The 22,264-nt window shown below is 49.9% G+C and overlaps 1 protein-coding gene across 1 annotated transcript; it reads right to left on the bottom strand.

Annotated features, from left to right (window-relative positions):
- Positions 1 to 1,369: 1,369 nt before the first annotated feature.
- Positions 1,370 to 10,191, bottom strand: Copz2 (coat protein complex I subunit zeta 2). Its single transcript, XM_090350700.1, has 9 exons — positions 10,054 to 10,191; positions 9,468 to 9,542; positions 7,979 to 8,060; positions 7,440 to 7,531; positions 6,531 to 6,586; positions 5,721 to 5,798; positions 5,226 to 5,277; positions 4,440 to 4,478; positions 1,370 to 1,712 (listed from the first exon to the last, which is right to left on the bottom strand). The coding sequence occupies exons 1-9, from the start codon at positions 10,165 to 10,167 to the stop codon at positions 1,665 to 1,667; spliced, it is 636 nt and encodes a 211-aa protein (XP_090206826.1). The 5' UTR covers positions 10,168 to 10,191; the 3' UTR covers positions 1,370 to 1,664.
- Positions 10,192 to 22,264: the final 12,073 nt, after the last annotated feature.

Here is a 22,264-nt window from a genome sequence, read left to right as displayed (position 1 = left end):
CAAGCACTGGGGTGTGACCGCATATTTGCTGAAGTATTTCTGGAGAATGTTTCCTTTCCGGTCGCCACATTGGCTTTTGAACACAGTTTAATTGCCTCCCCCCCCCCCCGCAGAGTTGTCTCTTTTTGCATTATTTACACATTACAGGAGAGGGTGCACAGCGCTTGCAAGTATCTCTGTCATTACCATTATCTTTGTTCATGCTTTTCCTTATTACAGAACTAGTCAAATGCGTGATAAATGTCCAATCTTGGCTTTGGTGGTGATTACCACAGAGCTCGCCTGTACGAACACTCAAGACTCGCCTGGGTCTCACTACAGAGGCGGCAGAAATTCCTAAGCCCACACAGGCGGAGAACTTGCCTGGCCGGTCCCGCCTGCTGGTTGCTAGGGCAACGCCCCGCCGCGGGAATTCGAGAGCAGCTCCGACCCGGGCCGGACCGGGGCGGGGGCGGGAGGGGGGACGGTGGGAGGGGGGCGGCGCGGGGAGGGGGGGTCGTTCCTGCCCTGAAGGCGAAGTTGGTCAAGGTCGCGGACTGGGAGAAGCATGTTTCTCGTTTCTCCCTCCAGATGGCGCTGTAGGATCGCAGATGCAGCTCTGGGGCGGGGCTTCCTCTGCGCCGGACGCCCGCGAGGGGCGGGGCCGAGGCCGGGCGCCGCCCTGGAGCCCGCGCGCTGCGGAGTCTGTGCCGCTGCCGCCGCTGCTCTAGCGGCCAGGGATCCAGGCAAAGGTGCAGATTCTGTTCGCAGACGAAGACACGTGTGTGCGTACTGGGACGCCAAAAAGTAAGCCAGGGAGAAAGCGCAGGTTCTGAGATGGAGACCGAAAAAAGGGTAGTGGAATTGCTCAGAAAGATGGTTCATCTTTCAGGTTGGCCCCAGCACTGCTGTGTTTGCCCCTCTCCCCTTCAGGACCTGCGATTCCTCCCCCGGGCACTGGCCCCTCACCCCACCCCGCCGCTCCCCCCGCATCTGCGCAAAGCCAGCCAGCCTGCCGGGCTCGCATGCTTAGGGTGCTGTGCCAAGATCGGAATCCGTGATTCCAAGCATGCCAAGAAAAACAGCCTCAGCTGTGCCTGCCAGCAAGTTTGCCGTGCAGCCCTTGCTCCCTTCCCTTCTGTGCCTAGGAATGGAAAACATGACTCAAGGGAACCCCCGCGGAGCCATCCCGGCGTCCCGAACACACAAAATAGGGGTATCATCTTTTGTTTCCTTTTTTCTGGAAATATGTGTCATTCCTGTCATCGTTACTCTGTGTCATGCCGGCCTTTCCCACCACATATGGAACTTTAGGAACACACACACACACACACACACACACACACACACACACACACACACTTCCCAGCCCAAGAAAGGAGACTTTGGCGGAAAAGAAGCAGGTTTATTAGGGCCACGGCCCATGAACTCTGGCAGTCAACTTTCAGGCAGCTTAGCTCGGTTCCCATGGCCTCAGGGGTAGGCCAGGACTCTGAGGAGCTGCGACAGAGCCTGACCAAGCTTTGGTTTCCCAGAATCTCTGGCCTGAAACCTCAAGGATCAGTACTGGGGGGTTGGGGGAGATGGGAGGCGTGGTTCTCCTCTCCCTTGGGGTCTTTAGGAAGCTTCTGCCAGGATAGGGAAAGGGAGCCTTCTTGGGGAAGAAAGCCTTGCATCCACAGCCTTCATTTCAGTAAGGACCACTTAATTTGTTCCTTGGCAGACTGAAGAACCTGGGGGTGGGGGAGGGTTGAGAGAATTGAGGAGAATGTCAAATAACTTTACTGGAAGTGAGGAAGCTCTGTAGGATGGTCAGGTGCTCCTACCAGCTCTGGCCACTAGGTGCCAGGAGCGTGTCTCTGCCTGGGTTTAAATGGGGGAAGGCCTCAGGAGTGGAAGGGGAGGCCAGGCCAGAGAGATGCAGTCAGCTCTCACTTCAGGCTCCAGTCTGCTCAACTGTGGTTCCTGGGTCCTGGCAGCCCTGGGTGTACCAGCGGCCCCAGCCGCCCTGTGTCATGCCATAGTATAAGAGTTCCTGCCCACACTGCCACGTCTGGGCCACGACTGGGCCCAGGTTGGACTCTATGTTTAGACACCTGGCATCTCATCAACCCCCTAGCTTTGGCTTTGGTTTTTGCATTCCTGACACCCCACCCCAACCACTGCTGATGTGGCATAGCTGGCAAAGGGTGGCCAGCTAGAACCTGCTCTCAGATGTGTGTACTCCTCCATCTTTTCAAGAAACCTGTCTCAATCTGGCCTGTACCAGTTTGTACCAGTGCACAGTGCCAGGAGCCCAGGTGGGTCTCAGATTGTCCATTCAGCTAATAGGCCTTATTCCCTTCCAAGAAGATCCATTCCACAATGCATTTCCCATCTTCCAGCCTCCTCCCTCTCTTTGGGGACAGTGGAGGTTCCCCTGCTTCTCGCAGGGGGGAATCTACCTTTTCCATAGGATCCCATCCTTACTACTTCAGCGTCATGCTTTACCCCTTTGGATAAGTAGTAATGGTTAATTCCTGAGCACAGATGACTTGCTAACATTGCTCCACACACCACCAGCTCATCTAATTCGAATTCTTCCTCTCCCTCCCTCTCTCTCCCCCCCTTCTCTCTCTCTCTTGCCAGTCCTAGGGCTTTATCTCAGGGCCTGAGCAATGTCCTTGGGCTTTCTCAAGGCTAGAGCTCTACCACTTAAGGCACAGCACCACTTCCAGCTTTTTCTATGTATGTGGTACCCAGGAATTGAACCCGGGGTCTTCATGCATGTTAGGTGAGCCCTCTACCACCAGGTCAAACGCCCGGCCTCTTTTCTGAGCTTCATGTATGCTAGGCAAGCGTTCTACCACTAGGCCACGCTTGTGGCCTTCATCTAATTCTTATAGTAACTATGAGGAGGACTCCATCCTGGCACCCCACGGGACAGCACAGGCCATCTCAGCAAGGCTACAGCGGTAGGAGTAGTTTGTTCCAGAGCAGGAAAGTCCCAGAGAGGCTTAGTAATGTGTCCTAGGATGCCAGCAAGTTGGAAGGTGTTCCCTCGAAAGATGACTCTCAGGAGAGTTTGACAGTTGGAGGGATCGAGCCCCAGGTGCATACTGATCAAGCACTTTTTTTTTTTTTTTTTTTTTTTTGCCAGTCCTGGGCTTGAGCTCAGGGCCTGAGCACTGTCCTTGGACTTTCTCAAGGCTAGAGCTCTACCACTTGAGCCTCAGCACCACTTCTGGCTTGTTTCTGTGTATGTGGTACTGAGGAATCGAACCCGGGTCTTCGTGTATGCTAGGCAAGCACTCCACCACCAGGCCAAACTCCCGGTCTGATCAAGCACGTTGCTACTGACCAACAGCCTAGGCTTTTTTTTTTTCCCATGTTGAGACAGTCTCCCCCTCCCCCCACCCCCTCTATCCTAAGTCTTGAACTCTGCACCTGGCTGCTGTCCCTGAGCCTCTTTGGGCTCCAGGCTAGCACTCCACCACTTGAGCCACAGTACCACTTCGTTTTTTCTGCATAGTTTATTGCAGACAAGAGTCTCATAGAGGGCCCGGGAGTTTGGCCTAGCGGTTAAAGTGCTTGCCTAGCATGCACAAACACCCGGGTTCGATTCCTCGGTATCCCACATACACAACCAAGCCGGAAGTGGCAGAGACGAGACACAACCAAGCCGGAAGTGGCAGAGACGAGACTGCAACAAGCGACAGAGAGCGAAAGCAAGCAAGCGGGGCCGGAGCGAGCAGGGCCGGAGCGTGCGGGGCCAGAAAGAGAAGGGGGCCAAAAAAAAAAAAAAAGAGTCTCATAGACTCTGTCCAAGGACTATGAAGGACTCATTCCCTCCCTCCCAGACTCCTGATTCTCAGACCCTTGGACATCCCTTGGACAGGGCTCTTCCTATCTCTCCCATTATTATTAATTATTGTCATCATCATTATTATTATTGCTGGTCCTGTGGCTTGAACTTGGAGCCTGGGCTCTGTCCCTGAGCTTCTTTGTGCTCAAGGCTACCACTCTATTACTTGAGCCACAGTGCCACATCCAGCTTTTTCTTAGTTTACTGGAGGTAAGAGTTTCACTGACTTTTCTTTCTTCTTCTTTTTTTTTTAATGGGTCATGAGGCTTAAACTTGGCATGGGCGCTGTCCCAGATCTCTTCAGCTCAAGGCTACCACCGTACCCTTGAGCCAAGTCCCACTTCCCATTTTCTAGAGGTTAACTAGAGATAAGAGTCTCAGGTCCTTTTGTGCCTGGGCTGGCTTTGAACCTTGATCCTCGGATACCAGCCTCCTGAGTAGTTAGGATTACAGGCGTGAGCCACCGTGCCCAGCTTCTCATGGATTTTTCTTCCTGGACTGGCTTCACACTGTGATCCTCAGTTCTCAGCCTCCTTAGTAGCTAGGACTCTGTGTAGGTCTAACCCCTGGCACGGGGCTCTCTTCTCATCTCTTTGTCTGAGACCAGGACACCTACCTGCGCCACGCTCTGTTCTGTCAGGCTGCTGTCATCCACCTGAGAGGAAACATTCAAAAGGTGAGTTCACACCAGCGTGAGGGGCTTTGGGCTATAGGTGCCGGGTTAGTTCAACTCAGACAGCACCCAGATCATCACTGAACAATGTTGGGGGTTGAGTGTGGGGTCAGGTCAGGGTGATCTTGGACCTGCACACCCGAGTACACAAGGAAATGAGATATTAGCATGACTTTGGGCTATGTTAATCCCTTCTTGTTTACTTGATTGCTGTTTTATATGAATGCAACACCTGGCAGTTTTCTGGCTTTAAGAAAAGTATTTAAGATTAAAACACCTGGCAGTTTCCTGGCTTTAAGAAAAGTATTTAAGATTGGAACAAAGAAATAAAGGAGGCTACAATCTTAAGCTTACAGCCCTAGGCTCTGCAGTTTTGGGCTGCTGACTTAAGCTGTAGACCTCCCGACCCCATCTTTCTCATGTCTGCTTCATCTTTTCCAAGTCCTTATCCCCTAAGTCAGGAACCCCGGTTCGCTGCCGGCTGGCCCTGGCAGAACAATCCTGGAATCCTTCTACTTACACGAAGGGTGAGGGGCTGGAGCAGAATAATGATGGAAAAAGTCATCATCCAGACATGAGAAAACCCAAGCAGGCAGGGAGATTCTATCCACACCACCAAGTCTCCCCTCAAGCCTGGGGACAGCTGAGTTTGTGTTCAGAGCAGGCAGGAAGGATGGGGTGGGTAGGGAAATCTGGAGATGAGAGTGATGACGGTACAGGAAGACTTACCCTAAAATTTATTTTTTGGATCACTTGTTGGGGATCACTCTCCAGAATCACACTATGAGAAAGAGAGAAACAACAACAACTAACAACAGGAAGCTATTGGTAACAGGACCCTCCCCACAGCTTTCTCTCAGCAAAGCCACACCCCCTCCAACTCCTGCTGTGGGTTCTCCAGGGAAACCTTCCACTCATGGCCCTCAAGTCACATCTCTCCTTCATCACAGAGGGCCCTTGACGCTGCTTTTTCCACACTTTACACTGTCGTCCACTGTGAAGTAGCTTAGGTGCCACAATGGTTTCACAGGGGCTCACACCTATTAATATAAGCTACTCAGAAAGCTGAGATCTAAGGATCCCAGTTCAAAGCCAGCCTGGGGCAGAAATCAGTGAGGCTCTCCAATTTACCACCCAAAAGTCAAATGCAGAAGTGTGACTCAAAAGGTGCCCCTGCCTCTGAGTGTCCCTGACCATCCCCTCTTCTCTCCATCCCCTCCTCACCCGCCATCCACAATCTCATCCAGCACCAAGAAGGCTCCATCCATGTTTTCCAGCAGCCAGCGCTTCTCCACGTTCTTCCTGAAGGCAGACAAGTTCCTGAGCCTTCCCGAGGCCAGGAGGAACCAGCTCCTGTCTAGGTGCGGCAGAACCCCTGTCTTCCAGCACTGCTTTACTGACCACCGTTTCCCCCAGCCAAGGACTGGGAAGGAGAGGGCAAAGGGAAGTGGTTGTAGAAGCTAGCACAAGGCTCCTGAACACAGGACAGGTCTAACATTAGTCTAGACTGCTTTTCCTCATGTTGGGTTTACGGGGCTAGAGAACAGATAACAAAAGGAGAACATAAGGAAAACTACTCTACACAAGGTGGTTGTGAGTTCAAGACCACCCTGGGCTATGTAGAAACCTGGTTCCCCTACCCTCCAAAAAAAGTCATGCATTTGTAACTGCGATTGAAGACTTAATCATGTTACACTGGTAGAGCACACCTTGGGTCCTAGCGACTTAGGAGGCTGAGATCTGAGGGTCCAGGGTTAAAGCTAGCCTGGCAGCAAAGTCCATGAGACTCATCTCCAAATTGCCCACCAAAAAAATCCAGAAGTGGAGCTGTATCACAGTAGTTGAGTGCTAGTTGTGAGCACAAAAGCTCAGGAACAGTGTCTGGGCCTTGAGCTCAAGCTCCAGGGCTTGCAAATAGTGGGGGCTTTGGAGGAAAGTGCTCTGGTTCCACTTGGCCTAGTGGACAATTCAGGAGGAAAGTGGGATGACCAAGGCCTGAGGCCTGGGTCTTGGGTGTGCCAAAAATTCTCTTACCTTAATATGTGACTCAGAGAATCAAACAGGCAGGTGAGAACAGACATGAGCATCAGCTGGGGAAGGCCGGTGTGGGAGGAGGAAAAGAAAAGAGCTGAAATTGAGGGGAACAAAGGAGACACAGAACCTACCTGTGTGGGTCATTGCCGGGGGGGGGGGGGGGTTCCTTGTCAGAGAGGACTGGAGCTAGTCACTAAACACACTTCTTTCAACCAACTCTGGCTGGAGATACTGCGTCTCTTCCTCTCTAGTTAAGAATCAGTTAGCGGGGCCGGGAGTTTGGCCTAGTGGTAGAGTGCTTGCCTAGCATGCACGAAGACCCGGTTCAATTCCTCGGTACCCACATACATAGCAAAAAAAAAGCCAGAAGTGGTGCAGGGGCTCAAGTGGTAGAGCTCTAGCCTTGAGAGAAGTCCAAGGACAGTGCTCAGGCCCTGAGCCCAAGCCCAGGACTGGAAAAAAAAAAAAAAAAAGAAAAAACAATCAGTTAGCTAGCCTGTAATCCTAGCTACTCAGGAGGCTGAGCTCTGAGGATGGAGGTTCCAAGCCAGCCCAGGCACTATAAAGTCTGTTGGACTCTTATCTCCAATTAACCACTAGAAAACCAGAATTGGTGCTGTGGCCTTGAGCTAAAGAGCTCAGGGACAATGCCCAGGCCCAGAGTCCAAGCCCACCCCCCCCCAAAAAAAAATCAATTGGCTTCCTGCAGAGGGTGCAATGTCTTTTATTTCTGGTTCCCAAGGAATCCAGGTGGCATTATGGTTGACCAAGAAAGTCTCCTTCCCATCATGAAGACCCTCCCCACCCCTAGAGCACTAGTGATGAGCCTCCAGACCCCATCTCCTCCTCCAACTCGAGTCTTTCTCCCAGGAGAGCCCCCCACCCATTAGGCCAGCCTCCCCAATTCACCTCATTCTCATGGGATGAGCCCACCACATACAGGAAGAGGTCAATGCTGCTCTTGTAGACAACTGTGGTGCCCCCGAAAAACGCGATCTCACCTAGAAACGGGGAGGAGTTCTCACCTCAGGTCTTGGCTACCACCTGCCCCACAGCCCTCTGTTTCCCTCTTTTCCTCCCCAAGAACCCATGACAGCCCAGCATGGGAACAACTACCAGGATCTGTTCTCACTCCCACCCCTTGCTCTGGATCGAGGGGTGGGGCTTTTCCTGCTCCAGGACCTCTGGCCCACTGTCTGTCATGGGCAGTGCCCAGGGAGCCCGATCCTAGTGAGAGAGTCACAGAGTATTTGGTTTTAGTCAAGAGAGTATTGGCTGTGCTGGGGGGGGGGCGGGGGGGGGCAATGAAGGTCTCCTGACAACAAGAGTGGAGAATAATAGCTCGAAAGGAGAAGACAGACTCTGAGGACAAAGATGGCCTGTGGGTGTGGATGGCCAGATGTGTCCAGATGCAGTAGGTGACAGATGCTGGGGATGTGTCTGCTTACTCTCTGTCCGGCTGGTCTTGTTGAAGACAGTTTTCTCAAAGTTCGTTTGCTCCTTTATGGAGGGGAACGTGTCATCGTAATACTGTGAAGAAGACAAGGAAAAAGGACAAGAGCCATTCCTCAAAGCCTAGCTCTTCTGGGAGGTTGAGGTATGGCAGGAAACAGTGGGTACCAGCCAAGGCCAGCCCTGATGCTGTGCCTATCTCCCTTACCACTGCCCTGCAGGCCTGTCTGCTCCCTAGTTTCCATGATGGAATTCTAAGCAAAGATAGACAAAAGTAAGGACATAATGTAGATGGCCTTAAAGTACCTTGCTTTCCCCTCCCACCTTTTTTTTGTCACTTATGGGGCTTGAACACAGGACTTAGGTTCCTAAGCTCTTCAGCTCAGGGCTAGCACTCTACCACGTTGAGCCACAGCATCACTTTTGGTTTTCTGGTGGTTAATTGGAGATGACAGTCTCATGGACTTTCCTGCCCAGGCTGGCTTTGAACCCTGATCCTCCCATCTAAGACCCCAGAGTAGCTAGGGTTACAGATGTGAGCCATGGACACCTGGCTGAAACAGTTTCTTAATCTATAACTTGAGTGGCTTCTGCTGAGAGGAGGTCCAGAAGGTTCTGGCACTACTGATGTACCTAAGGCTATCACCCTATTTTCACCTCAGCTCTCAACACTCTAGATGTGGGTTTCGTCATTTAGTCATCGGTAAACAAATGAGCAGTTTCCTCACTTGTCCTCGCCATGGTAAACAAGCTCATTTGGTTGTTATAAAGAACAAAAAGAGTTTCATCCCCAAACAAATGCATTTCTGAGCTAATTTAGATGCTGTAATAGAGCATAGCTACAGTACATTGTGTTGATGGTGGAAATTTAGTTTTGGATTTTCCTAGCTTAGTTTACCTAGGGCATATTCTCTAGGATAGATTCCAGATAAGGGAATTGAAACCCAATGAATGCCACCCTGGGCTTCAAATCAAAACCCTGACTTTGAGCCCGGCATGGTGCCAGACATTTACAACCCCTGCACTTAGGAGGCAGGAGTACTGAGATCAAGGCCAGCCTGAGATGCATAGTGAAACTAAAAGAAGGCCTGAGGATGTAGGGCACGGGTAGAGTATTTGCCTACCACACCCAGGGCCCTGATTCCCTTCCCTAGCACTATTAAAACAAGATCTTACATTTGGATCTATGACATTAGGCATAGATTCTAAACTTAGCTTCTCATTTTGTGCATCTGGGAAATTGGGGAGTTGGATTCAGGATACGGTGGTTTCTAAAGTCCTATGCGCGTCTACATCTTCCAACTAAGTCCTCTGTGTCTATGAAGCTGCAAAATAAAAGTGGAGGCAGCTTGTTTGGAGATGAAGGACTTAGGTTCCTGGGTGCCAGGCCCAGCTCTTCACTGACCCCTTGGGTGAAGCCTGCCCACCTCCAGGCTCCAGCTGCTAGGAGGACATGGGAGGGGCAGCCGCTGGACAGGGAATTACCTTGGCCAGGAGGCGCCGCCCATCCTGATCCAGGATGAAGACAGCCTTGATGGTGTAGAGGGAAGGCTCCTGCAGCTGACCCGGGGTTGGGAGGAAGGAGAGCTGGTTAGGGTCACCCCGCTCCACATCCACAGCTGGGTCAGGCCCAACCCCTCTGCCCTCCCCCCCCCCCCGGACCAACTTCCCAAGCCCACTCTGCTCCCAGCAGACGGGTGGGTCCACTGCAGGCCCCGGGTGGGTGCCAGCCACGTCGTCAGGGTGCAGAAAGTCCTCCTGGGCCCAAGTTCTGTCATGCACTGACTACTCCAGAGCCCGAGTCGGAGTGTATCACAGAACCTGGGCCGGGGGGACGGACGGACGGAGCCTCCTCCGGGCAGAAGAAGCAGGGCCATCAACGGGGTGGGAGGGGGCCCTGGGAGCCCCCCCTCCCCGCCTCCCCCCGCCACCCCGATCCCTGCTCGGCCGCGCCGGGTCCCCACGGGGACCAACTTTTTCCTCCATCCCCTCCCCCACCCCCGCCCCGGCCCGAGCAGGGGTGGCACCAAGTTTGCCCCGGCCCGCGCCCGCCGCCCTGCGCCCCGCGTACCCGCAGCCCCGACGGCTCCCCGACTGCGGGGGGCGGCGCCGCGGGGCCCCGGAGTGGGGCGGCCGCAGCCCCCTCCCCCGGGTGCGGACGTGGCCAGGCCTCGAGCCGCTGCATTCCGCTCGCCGCCCGCACGGACAGCGCCGCCCGCCACCCGCCCCGCCCCGCCCCGCCTCGCCTCGGCCCTGCCTCCCGCCCCTCCATCCCTCCACCCCGCCCTCTCCTTCCTGCCTTCCTCCCCCCTCCCTCCCCCTTCTCTCTCTCTCCCTCCCCTTCTCTCTCTCTCCCTCCCCTTCTCTCTCTCTCCCTCCCCTTCTCTCTCTCCCTCCCCCTTCTCTCTCTCCCTCCCCTTCTCTCTCCCTCCCCCTTCTCTCTCTCCCTCCCCTTCTCTCTCCCTCCCCTTCTCTCTCCCTCCCCCTTCTCTCTCTCCCTCCCCCTTCTCTCTCTCCCTCCCCTTCTCTCTCCCTCCCCCTTCTCTCTCTCTCCCTCCCCCTTCTCTCTCTCTCCCTCCCCCTTCTCTCTCTCCCTCCCCCTTCTCTCTCTCCCTCCCCCTTCTCTCTCCCTCCCCCTTCTCTCTCCCTCCCCCTTCTCTCTCCCTCCCCCTTCTCTCTCCCTCCCCCTTCTCTCTCTCTCCCTCCCCCTTCTCTCTCCCTCCCCCTTCTCTCTCTCTCCCTCCCCCTCCTCTCTCTCCCTCCCCCTTCTCTCTCTCCCTCCCCCTTCTCTCTCTCCCTCCCCCTTCTCTCTCCCTCCCCCTTCTCTCTCTCTCCCTCCCCCTTCTCTCTCTCCCTCCCCCTTCTCTCTCCCTCCCCCTTCTCTCTCCCTCCCCCTTCTCTCTCTCCCTCCCCCTTCTCTCTCTCCCTCCCCTTTTCTCTCTCTCCCTCCCCCTTCTCTCTCCCTCCCCTCTCCCTCCCCCTCCCCCTTCTCTCCCTCCCCCTTCTCTCCCTCCCTCCCCCTTCTCTCTCTCTCTCCCTCCCCCTCCATCCCTCCATCCCACCCCTCTCCTTCCTTCCTTCCTCCCCCTCTCTCTCCCTCCCCCCTCTCTCTCCCTCCCCTCTCTCTCCCTCCCCTTTTCTCTCTCCCTCCCCCTTCTCTCTCTCTCCCTCCCCCTCCATCCCTCCATCCTGCCCCCTCTCCTTCCTTCCTTCCTCCCCCTCTCTCCCTCCTCTTCTCTCTCTCTCCCTCCCCTTCTCTCTCTCCCTCCCCCTTGTCTCTCTCTCTCTGTCTCTCTCTCTCTCTCTCCCCCTCTCTTCCTCCCCCCTCTCTCTCTCTTCCTCTCTTTCTTCCTCCCCTTCCCCTCTCTCTCTTCCCTCTCCTTTCTCCCCTCTCTCTCCTCTCCTCCTTCTCTCCTCGCTGCTCTCTGGAATCCCACAGGTGGAGCTAGACACCAGTGCTCAAGCCTAGAATCCTAGCCACTCCAGGCTGAGGTCTGAGGATGGTGGTTCGAAGTCAGCCTGGGCAGGAATTCCGTGAGGCTTTTTCTCTCCAATTACCGACCCCCCCCCCAAAAAAAAAAGGCTGGGAGAGAGATTATAGCTCAAGTTGTGGAGAGCCAATCTTGAGCCAAAAAGCTCAGGGACGGAGCCCAGGCCAAGTTCAAGCTCCATGACACCCCTTCCCCCGCTCCAAAAAAAGACCTGTGTTCGATTCCACATACATAGAAAAAGCCAGAAGTGGCACTGTGGCTCAAGTGGTAGAGCTCTAGCTTGAGAAAACCCAAGGACAGTGCCCAGGCCCTGAGTTCAAGCCCCAGGACTGGAAAGAAAGAAAAGAAAAGAAAAGGAAGGAAAGAAAGAAAGAAAGAAAGAAAGAAAGAAAGAAAGAAAGAAAAGAAAAGGAAAAGTGCTCTCTACCTGACTTTTGTAACTGTAACCCCTCTGTACATCACATTTGTAATAACAATAGTAAAAACTTTTTTTTTTTTAAAGAAAGACAGCCAGGCACAGTGGCTCACACCTGTAATCCTAGCTACTCAGGAGTCTGAGATCTGAGGATCAAGGTTCAAAGCCAGCCTGGGCATAAAAGGGACCTGAAGGACCTCCAGGATATTGAAACAAAAGCCATATAATGAATGATTGTTGTCCTTAATGTACTATGTTGTCTCTCATCTCCTTTGCTGTCCCTTGGTTATCTCATATTGGTATAGTATCTCACTTTGTTATCTGATATATTGAATTTATTTGTATTTGGATATTTGAAATTTGATAGGGAAGGGGGGAAAACCAAGACGGGTGGGGTGTGTGTGGGGGGGAAATGGGTACCAAGACATGTGAAAGGGTATCAATGTATGTGAATTAATGCACCTTCTATCTGGCAAATATCATGTAACCCTTTTACTAATTACAATAAAAAAAATTACAGGAAAAAAAAAAAGGGACCTGAGACTCTTATCTCCAATGAACCTCTAAAAAATGGGAAGTGGGGCTTGGCTCACGGGTGGGCTGTAGCCTGGAGCTGAAGAGCTCAGGGATAGTGCCCAGGCTGAGTTCAAGCCCCTTCACCCACCAAAACAAAAAGAAAAAGGAAAAAGAAACACAACCTTGGTCAAAGAGCAGGTGAGAATAGTAGTAAGCTAGACATGTTGAGGGATAGGTAGTGATCACTTTTCTGTGATGACTTAAAAGGTTCCCCTCTGCCTTCCTTGTAGGCTATCAGTTATAATAGTGCACACAGACAAAACTTCAGTGTGTGTGTGTGTGTCTATGTCTGTGTTGGGTGCCAGTAGCTTACACCAGTAATCCTAGCAACTCAGGAGGGTCAGATCTGAGGATTGCAGCTAGCCAGAGCAAGAAAGTCTAGGGGCTGGGAGTTTGGCCTAGTGGTTAAAGTGCTTGCCTAGCATGCTCGAAGACCCCGGTTCGATTCCTTGATTCCACATATAGAAAAAAGCCGGAAGTGGTGCTGAGGTTCAAGTGGTAGAGCTCTAGCCTTGAGAAAGTCCAAGGACAGTGCTCAGGCCCTGAGCTCAAGCCCAGGACTGGCAAAAAAAAAAAAAAAAAAGAAAGTCCATGAGACTCTTTTCTCCAAACAATCACAGAAAAAGCGGGAAGTAGTACCATGGCTCAAATGGTAGAATGTTAGCCTTAAGCAAAAGGAGCTTAGGAATAGCACTCAGGCCCAGAGTTCAAGGCCCAGGACTGGCAAAATGAATACAAAAGTAGAGCCCAAGCCCAAGACTGGCCAAAAAAAAAAATATATATAAAATATATATATATATATATATATATATATATATATATATATATATATATATAAAAGTACCATGGACTTTCCCTTTCCTACCTGGGCTGGCTTTGAACCACCATCCTCGGGTCTCAGCTTCCTCAGTAGCCTGGATTACAGGCATGAGCCACCAGCACGCAGTTTGTGAGACTTTTTTTTTTGCCAGTCCTGGGCTTGAGCTCAGGGCCTGAGCACTGTCCTTGGATTTTCTCAAGGCTAGAGCTCTACCACTTGAGCCTCAGCACCACTTCCAGCTTTTTTCTACGTATGTGGTACCGAGGAATCGAACCCGGGTCTTCGTGCATGCTAGGCAAGCACTTTAACCACTAGGCCAAACTCCCAGCCTCAGTTTGTGAGACTTTTTTTTTTTTTTTTGCCAGTCCTGGGCTTGAGCTCAGGGCCTGAGCACTGTCCTTGGACTTTCTCAAGGCTAGAGCTCTACCACTTGAGCCTCAGCACCATTTCTGGCTTTTTTTTCTATGTATGTGGTACAGAGGAATCGAACCCTGGTCTTTGTGCATGCTAGGCAAGCACTCTACCACTAGGCCAAACTCCTGGCCCCTTCTTGTTGCTATTCTTACAATCAGCAGGATCCCTTTACATATTAAGTATAGGGACAAGTAAGTTTAAAGCCTTAAGTCCAACCTCCAAAAGAAGAGATGTTCTCCAATGACCTTTCTCAAACTCTCAACAGAGACCACCAATTCCTTCTTCTTGCACCCCCTCCACATTCCCCCCTGGCTAGGGCACAGGCTTTAGCAATTCCTTTTAATGGGGTTCTACGTAGAAAGACTAAGTTAGGGGCTAGTCCTAGAGTGCGTGCCTTTGGCGCCCCTGGGGGACAGGTGATTCCAATGGCATTCTCTTGTGGCTCAGGGTATATCTTAGGAGGCCATTCCTGTTTCTTGTGACTCACCCTCCTGCTGCTGCTAGTCTGGGCTGGCTGTCCTGGGATTTCAGCATCTGTTCCCGTGTGACAAGAAGAAACAGCTCTCTTGGGGACTGGCCTCAATCCTTCCTGCTAGAATGTCAAGAGGAGGAGGTGTGCGTGGAATATGAGACATGGATGTGTTATGTTGGCTGGAAAATGAAGGCTTCCATGCTCCATCTGCGGGATGGGCTTTGGCTGAAACTAGAAGTACTTCTCTTGTTTTCTGTAAGGCCTTTGACTTTCTCCAGGGCTAAGCTGCAGGATGTGTGGAGACAGTCACGAAAGGCTCTCTTCACATGCAGCAAAATGCACAAATGGCTTTACACAAATAATTTAGGACCTAGGTGTGTGTGTGTGTGCATGCGCATGGATACACGCTCATGTGTGAGGATTCTAGGTGTGAGCCACTAGTGTCTGGCATTCTAGATTTTTTTTTTTTGGTGGTGGTTGTACTAGAGGCTGAACTCAGGGCCTCACATTTCCTAGGTAGGTGACTTACACTTGAGCCACATACCCCTCAGCCTACATAATCTGATTTTAAGACTCATGTATTGTCCTTTTAGCTAAGACTAGCCCAACTTGTAAGTGACCAAACCAGCTTGTTGAACCACCCTAACTGTCCACTCCCACCACCCACTCTCCCCACCTCCGTTGGCACCTGCCAGATTGCAACATGTGGCACTGAGAGCTATACAAAGAAAATTACCCAATGTTGTTGTGTAGGGCAACACAGGGAGACACAGGACAGTTGAACTCAGCTTCAGAAAACAAAAAGTTACATGAGGACAGGAATGATCAAAGAGGCATTTTCACTGTATAGATCAAGGGAGCAAGCTGGGAAGAGGCTCAAGTGGCAAAGCATTTGCCTAGCGAACCTTGAGTTTGATACTGCTGAAAAGAAGAGAGAGCATTTTCAGGATTGAGAAAGGACATGTCCTAAAATCAATGATTCTAGTCTGGACATTACTCCCACCCTTACAAACGCAATTCTTCTCTTTTGTTGTTGGTGTTGGTTGTGGGGCTTGAACTGGGGGCCTGGGCCCTGCCCCTAAGCTCCTCAGTTCAAGACTAGCACTCTACTACACTTTGAACCACACACAGTTCCCCTTCTAGTTTTCTGGTGGTTCATTGAAGAGTCTCATGGACGTTCCTGCCCAGGCTGGTTTCGAACCATGATCCTGAGTTCTCAGCCTCCTTAGTAGTTAGGATTACAGGGGTAAACCACTGGCTTCTGGCTCAAACTCAATTCTTGCTACAAGTGTGACTGTACTCTGGTTACACAGAAGAATCATGAGGTTTTTTTTTTTTGTTTGTTTGTTTTTTTTGCCAGTCCTGGGCTTGAGCTCAGAGCCTGAGCACTGTCCTTGGACTTTCTCAAGGCTAGAGCTCTACCACTTGAGCCTCAGCACCACTCCCGGCTTTTTTCTATGTATGTGGTACCGAGGAATCGAACCCAGGTCTTCATGCATGCTAGGCAAGCACTTTAACCACTAGGCCAAACTCCCGGCCCCGAATCATGAGATTTTTACAAAATATTGATTCCCAGCTCTGCTCTGGGGACTATGACTGAATTGGTCTATAGTAGGACCTAGGCAATGAGATGGTTTGCAAGCTCCCCAAGTGATTCTCATGTCCAGGCAGGTTGAGAAGCAATCTTCTAAGAGTGTGGTAGTGGTCATAGGAGAAAGGCTGGCTGGAAGAAGAGCTTTACTTCACAGTGGTTTAATGGTAAGCAGCTTGATATTTTTTTTTTTACCATGTTAAAAAGGAAGGGGAAGACGAGGCATATTTTTTGATTAACTGGGTAAAGAATTGATTTCTTACAAGATGTGCTAACCTTTTCATATTGACAGAATGCAGTCTCTCAGAAAGGCAGTCATTTATTCTCTCAGAAGGGAATCTGGGGCACTATCTAGTCCAGTCTGCTGGACTAGATGGGGTTAGAAAATAAGAAATACTTAGATGGATTAGCAGTTTCTTGTTCCTTTTTTATGCTAGTATTAGGGCTTGAACTTAGGGACTGGGTACTGTCCCTGAGCTTTTTCACTCAAGACTAGTATTCTACCACTTGGGCCAGAGCGCCACTTCCAGCTTTTTGGTAGTTACTTGGAGATAATAAGAATCATGGTGAAGGATTGAGTCCTGCCTTCTTCCTCAGGCTCAAGCAAAGCACCACGTGCATGCTCCTGTGCTTATCCCCAGGAAGGTCATTCTGACCTTGGCCCTCAGGAGATAATAGTGTCCACACCCCAGGTGAAGCATTCCTCTGTGGGCCTGGCCAAGACATCACTCTGGACCCCCGAGAGACCATCACCCATTTTTATTTTCTGCTTCCTGTTAATCCCTATATAAGCCCACCCCAAAAGCCAGTCCCTTGTATAACCTCCAATCCAGGGCGGGGGTGGGGGGTGGAGGGGGTAAGGTCTGTGCCCCTTGCTGTTCCTCAATAAACAGTCCTCACCTGTGGACAATCAAGTCTGGCCTATTTGGTAATAACTTGTAAAGCTTAGCTGCCAAGTTGTTTTTGTAAAAATGCTTAACCTGTTCAACCACCTGAGTGTGGTTTTTGTCCTTGTGGTTATTGTCTTAGGGCATCATAGGGTGGGTGATGTCATGCAGTGACGACCACCTGCGTGTGGCATTTACCTTTAAAAGCCCAGCCCCAGTGAAGCTCGGGGCTGCTCTCTACCAGCCTGAAGGTGGAGAGCAGTCGCTGTGCGGCCACGCGCCGTAGATCACACCTGTAATCTTAGCTCTTAGCTAGTCCGGAGGCTGAGATCTGAGGATCAAGGCTCACATCCAGCCCAGGCGTAGAAGGACCTGACTCTCCTCTGATCTCCAATTAACCTCTAGAAAATGGGAAGTGGGGCTTGGCTCAAGGATAGGGTAGTAGCCTTGATCTGAAGAGCTCAGGGACAACGTCCAGGCTGAGTTCAAGCCCCACGACAAAAATATTTGACTCCTAGCTAGGTTCACTGAGTGCTGGTGACTTTAATGCTGCCTGAGTGGTTGGGGTATAACAATTCCTCTTTCATTCTCCATTTGCTGAACACATGAATTTTTTTTTTTTTTTTTTTTGCCAGTTCTGGGGCTTGAACTCAGGGTCTGAGCACTTTCCTTGGACTTTTTTTCTCAAGGCTAGAGCTCTACCACTTGAGCCACAGCATCACTTCCAGCATTTTTTCTATGTATGTGGTACCAAGGAATTGAACCCGGGTCTTCGTGCATGCTAGGCAAGTAGTCTACCACTAGGCCAAACTCCCGACCCAACACATGAACATTTTTGCCCTGGCTGTCTGTCTGGCTTTGAACTTTGATCCTCAGCTCTCTTGGTCTCTCTCTTACTCTCTCGCTCTCTCTCCTGTCCTGGGCTTGCACTCAGGACAACAGTGCCCTGAGCATTTTTGCTCAAGGCTAGTACTCTACCACTTGAGCCACTGACCACTTCCAGCTTTTTCTGTGTTTGTGGTACTCAGGAATCCAACCAAGGGCTTCATGAGTGCTAGACAAGCACTCTGTCACATGCCACATTCCCAGGCATGTGTGTGTGTGTTGTTTTGTGCGTGTATGGGAGGAAAAAGATCTTGCTGTATAAACCAGTCTGACTTCAGAAGGACAAGTCCTCCTGCTTTAGTATCCTGAGCGTGGAGATTACAAGTGAGCGCCACCCTGTCTGGCTAAACATCTTTAAAGAAGAAAAATAAGGAGCAGTTAAAATGGCAGCAAGACTGGGTTTCCTCTTAGGGGGAAATGCAATTCCTGATATTTCAAAAGAAACCAGAGCCCCCCCCCCCACCTGTCTTTCCTCCCACCGCCCTTTCTCAGAGGTTTTCCTGGCAGGTGGCACTCTGCAGGGATGATTGAAAGGTGGATGTGCCACTGGATCCTACAAAGGAAGGGTCACTATGGAGTGGGGGGAATGTCAGCATACGCTCTGTAGTTAGCAGTGTCTATCAAGATCCCTAAATCCCTCTGCACCTGAGCCAGTTCTTCCTGGCTTGCCAGTGCTTTTCTGTCCTATGAAGCCTGGTGGCACCAAGGCAAGGCCTGACTTTTAAGTGATGGCTGTCCGCCTCTCCCTTGGGGAGCCAGCGCATGCTCACTTTTTCCAGTGGTTGTCTCAGGCGATTTAAGGGATATACAGGGACTGATGACACATCGGCATGGGATCTCTCTTTTGCTTCTTGGGTAATTGTCCTATTAACAGCTGACCCAGGCAAAAGGAGGCGGGGCAGAGGGAGAGGCTTTGGGCTGGGAGAAGCCTGGCTTTCTGGGTGAAGGACACACCCTGAAGTTTACAAGGTTAATCATCTTGTTCTGGAAAGGAGGCTTGCACCTGCTCAGACTTGATATGGAACTCTAGACAGTGGAAGGGAGGCTTTCTGTCTGCACTCCCTACCATGGAGTATTAAATATCACCAGCCCCACACCCCGCCAGCCCCAACCTCCTGCTATTTTCATTAGGATCATTTATGTCAGCTGTTGTATCTGTCTTTCCCCTTTAATTCCTTCCTTTCTGAAGCTGCCAAATCATCTTTTTCTTTTTTCTAAAGACCCCAGGTTGTTTTGCTTTCTTTTTTTTTTTTTTTCCTTCAGCGCTGGGGCTCAAGCTAAGGTCTTTGAGCATACAAAACACATGTGTGTTCTACCATTAAGCTACAACCTCAGCCCATTTATTACTCAACCCAACAAAATGGCCTCTGGTCTCTCCCAATTACACTCATATAATCATTATGTATATATTATATACTGTGCTTGAATGGGAAAGCAAAAGAAAGGAACAGAGCTGAGTGTTATGGTGTATTCCTGTAATCCCATCACCCCAGAGGCCTTCTGGAGGGCAGTAAAAAAAAAAAAAAAAAAATCCAAAGCCAGAAGCCAGAGTGAATGACATGGAAGACTCTAAAGACAGTAGCAACAGCAAAGAGAAGTTTTTCAAAGGAGAGAAGAACAGAACATAGCAAAACCAAAAGATTTCTCCAGTCCTTTTATCTTTTCATCAATCCGGGGCCCTCATAGTTAGGGCTTTGCCATTCCCTCCATATGCTGAATCTGGGAGGGAAGGTGACATAGTTATGGCTATTCCAAGACTTTTCTTCGAGTTACTTAAATGTGACCGACACAAAAGCTGGGATTGGTGGCTCAAGTCTGTAATCCCAGTTACTCCTGAGATTTGGAGGATTTCCATCACAAACCAGACTAGGCAACAACCAAACAAAGATACACAAAACAAAGTCTCAGAATCTATCTCCAAAAATAATTGGCAAAAAGCAGGGATGGAGAAGTGGTTCAAGTGGGAGAGCATCAAATTGAGCAAGCAAGTCAAGTGAGTACCAAAAGCACAAGTGGCTTCTCTAAAACAGATTTGGTGACACTAAGTTTACTGATTGCCCGTAAAGGATGGTCTAGCTTTCTTTTCTGGTGAGGGAGGAGGGTCATGGGGCTTGAACTCTGGGTCTGAGCACTGTTGCTGAGCCCCAGCCCCACTTCCCCTTTTCTAGTGATTAATTGGAGATAGAATTCTCAGTTTGTTAGTGTCCAGGCTGGCTTTGAACTGTGATCCTCAGATCTCAGCCTCCTGACTAGCTAGGATTACAGGTGTGAGTCATTGGCTCGGCTTTTTTTATTCACTTGTTTTAACTGTGTTGACTTAAAATTGTTTTATATATATCAAGAAGACAACTGCTGTTGTATCTGTCTTTCCCCTTTAATTCCCTATTTTCTGAAGCTGCCAAATAACCTTTTTCTCTTTTTTTTCCTAAAGACCTTCCCAGGTTGTTTGGCCCTTTTATTTTTTATTTATTTATTTATTTATTTTTGCCAGTCCTGGGCTTGAGCTCAGGGCCTGAGCACTGTCCTTGGGCTTTCTCAAGGCTAGAGCTCTACCACTTGAGCCTCAGCACCACTTCTGGCTTTTTTCTATGTATGTGGTACCGAGGAATCGAACCCAGGTCTTCATGCATGCTAGGCAAGCACTTGAACCACTAGGCCAAACTCCCGGCCCCGGCCCTTTTATTTTTTATTTATTTATTTTGTGTGGTGCTGGGGCTCCATTAAATGTTATCTCCATTACATAAAAACTGTTAGCTGGGCACTGTTAGGTGGCTCACACCTCTAATCCTAACTCTTCAGGAGGCTGAGATGGGAGAGGATGGCTCCAAGCCAGCAGGGGCAGGAATGTCTGTGAGACTCTTATTTCCAGAAAAATCACACAAAAAGCCAGAAGTGGTGCTGTGGCTCAAGTGGTAGAGTACCAGCCTTGAGCAAAAGGAGCTCAGGGACAGTGCTCAGGATGAGTTCAAGACTCAGAAGTGGCAAATAAATATATAAATAAAAATAAAAAACTGTTGACACCAAAGGATCTCTGAAATAAAAGTTTACTTATTGGACTAGCCTTCTAGAAAGCTAGGATAATAGGTTCATGTTCCTCTGTGGAGCTTTTCTTTTCCTTTTTTTTTTTTTTTTGCCAGTCCTGGGCTTGAGCTCAGGGCCTGAGCACTGTCCTTGGACTTTCTCAAGGCTAGAGCTCTACCGCTTCAGCCTCAGCACCACTTCCGGCTTTTTTCTATGTATGTGGTACCGAGGAATCGAACCTAGGTCCTCGTACATGCTAGGCAAGCACGCTACCACTAGGCCAAACTCTCAGCTCCTGTGTGTGGCTTCTGATTGAGAAAAGATCTTATGAGTAGGCCCAGGCTGGCCTTGCAGAGATCCTCCTGATTCAGCCTCCCAGATTAATTAATTCATTGATACAGAGTCTTGTTATTTGGTATCCCGAGTTCATACAAAATTCATGCTTTAGCCCTCCTGCCTTTCTCCCTTTCTAATCAATGGCAATATTATGTTTTTCTGCATACTGGGGATTGAATCCAGGACCACAGGATTTAGTTATACCCCTAGGGCCTCCCTTCCTTTGTTAAGAGTCTAAATTTGCATGATTCATCACACCTGGCTTTCCACTAGTTAGTGGCTGAAAAGTCTGTTTTCTCAGCAATATGCCATACTTTTCAAATCCACACTTTTTAATTTCTACTTGGAAATACACAGTCACACACATGTACACATATCCTCCTCCCTTTAATTGTTTTGTTAAGTACAGGGCTGGGAGTTTGGCCTAGAGGTAAAGTGCTTGCCTAGCATGCATGAAGACCTGGGTTCAATTCCTTGGTAACTACATACATAGAAAAAAAAATCAGAAATGGTGCTGTGGCTCAAGTGGTAGAGCTCTAGCTTTGAGAAAGCCCAAGGACAGTGCTCAGGCCCTGAGTTCAAGCCCTAGATCTGGCAAAAAAAAAAAAAAAAAAAGAAAAAAGAAAAATGTTAAGTACGAAGTACATGCTCAACCATTGAGCTATAGTCCTAGGTTTTTTTTTTTTTTTTTCTTTTCTGCACTAGGGCTTGAAAAGGTTGCTAGGCAGGTGCTCTACCACTTGAAGTGCTTCCCAACCTAGTTTAGAAGGAACTTCTATTCACAGGTCAAAGCTTGTAACTCTTCCTTCAATTATTATTATTATTGAAGGACTGAGTCCTGCCTTATTCCTGACCCCCCCCAGTAGGACTTCAGGTGTGTGTGAATAGGCTTGATTACACACCTGCCTACAAGTAGGTTCCAATCTGGGTGGGGGTAAGGACACCACCTTTGGCCCCCAGGGGACAATAGTCCCTCCAACCAGGTAGAGCATTTCACTGTGGACTAGGCCAAGGACATTGTCCCAGAGATCATAACCCATTTTCTATTTTCTGCTTCCTTGTTAAGCCTTACATAAGCCTACACCAAAACCTAGTCCTGGGCACAATCTCCAATCCGGGGGGGAAGGTCTATTACCCTCACTGCTCCTCAATGAATAGGCTTTGCCTGTTGACAATTGAGTCCAGCCTATTCCTTTTCTCTTCTCCTCCATTTTCCTATTATTAATTATTGTTTTGTGGTAACCAGGGTTTGAACTCAAGTGTCTTGCCTTTCATAGATAGAACACCTATCACTTGGACCATTCCATCAGCCCTTAATTATTATTAATGCATAAAATAATTTCCAGTCGCTGGTGGCTTACATCTGTAATCCTA

This window comes from Megascapheus bottae, chromosome 17, assembly GCF_031878675.1.
Source record: "Megascapheus bottae isolate mThoBot1 chromosome 17, mThoBot2.hap1, whole genome shotgun sequence".
In the NCBI taxonomy this organism is placed as follows: domain Eukaryota; kingdom Metazoa; phylum Chordata; class Mammalia; order Rodentia; family Geomyidae; genus Megascapheus; species Megascapheus bottae.
Note: the sequence above shows the minus strand (reverse complement) of the source record. Positions and strands in the feature narration are given on the sequence as shown.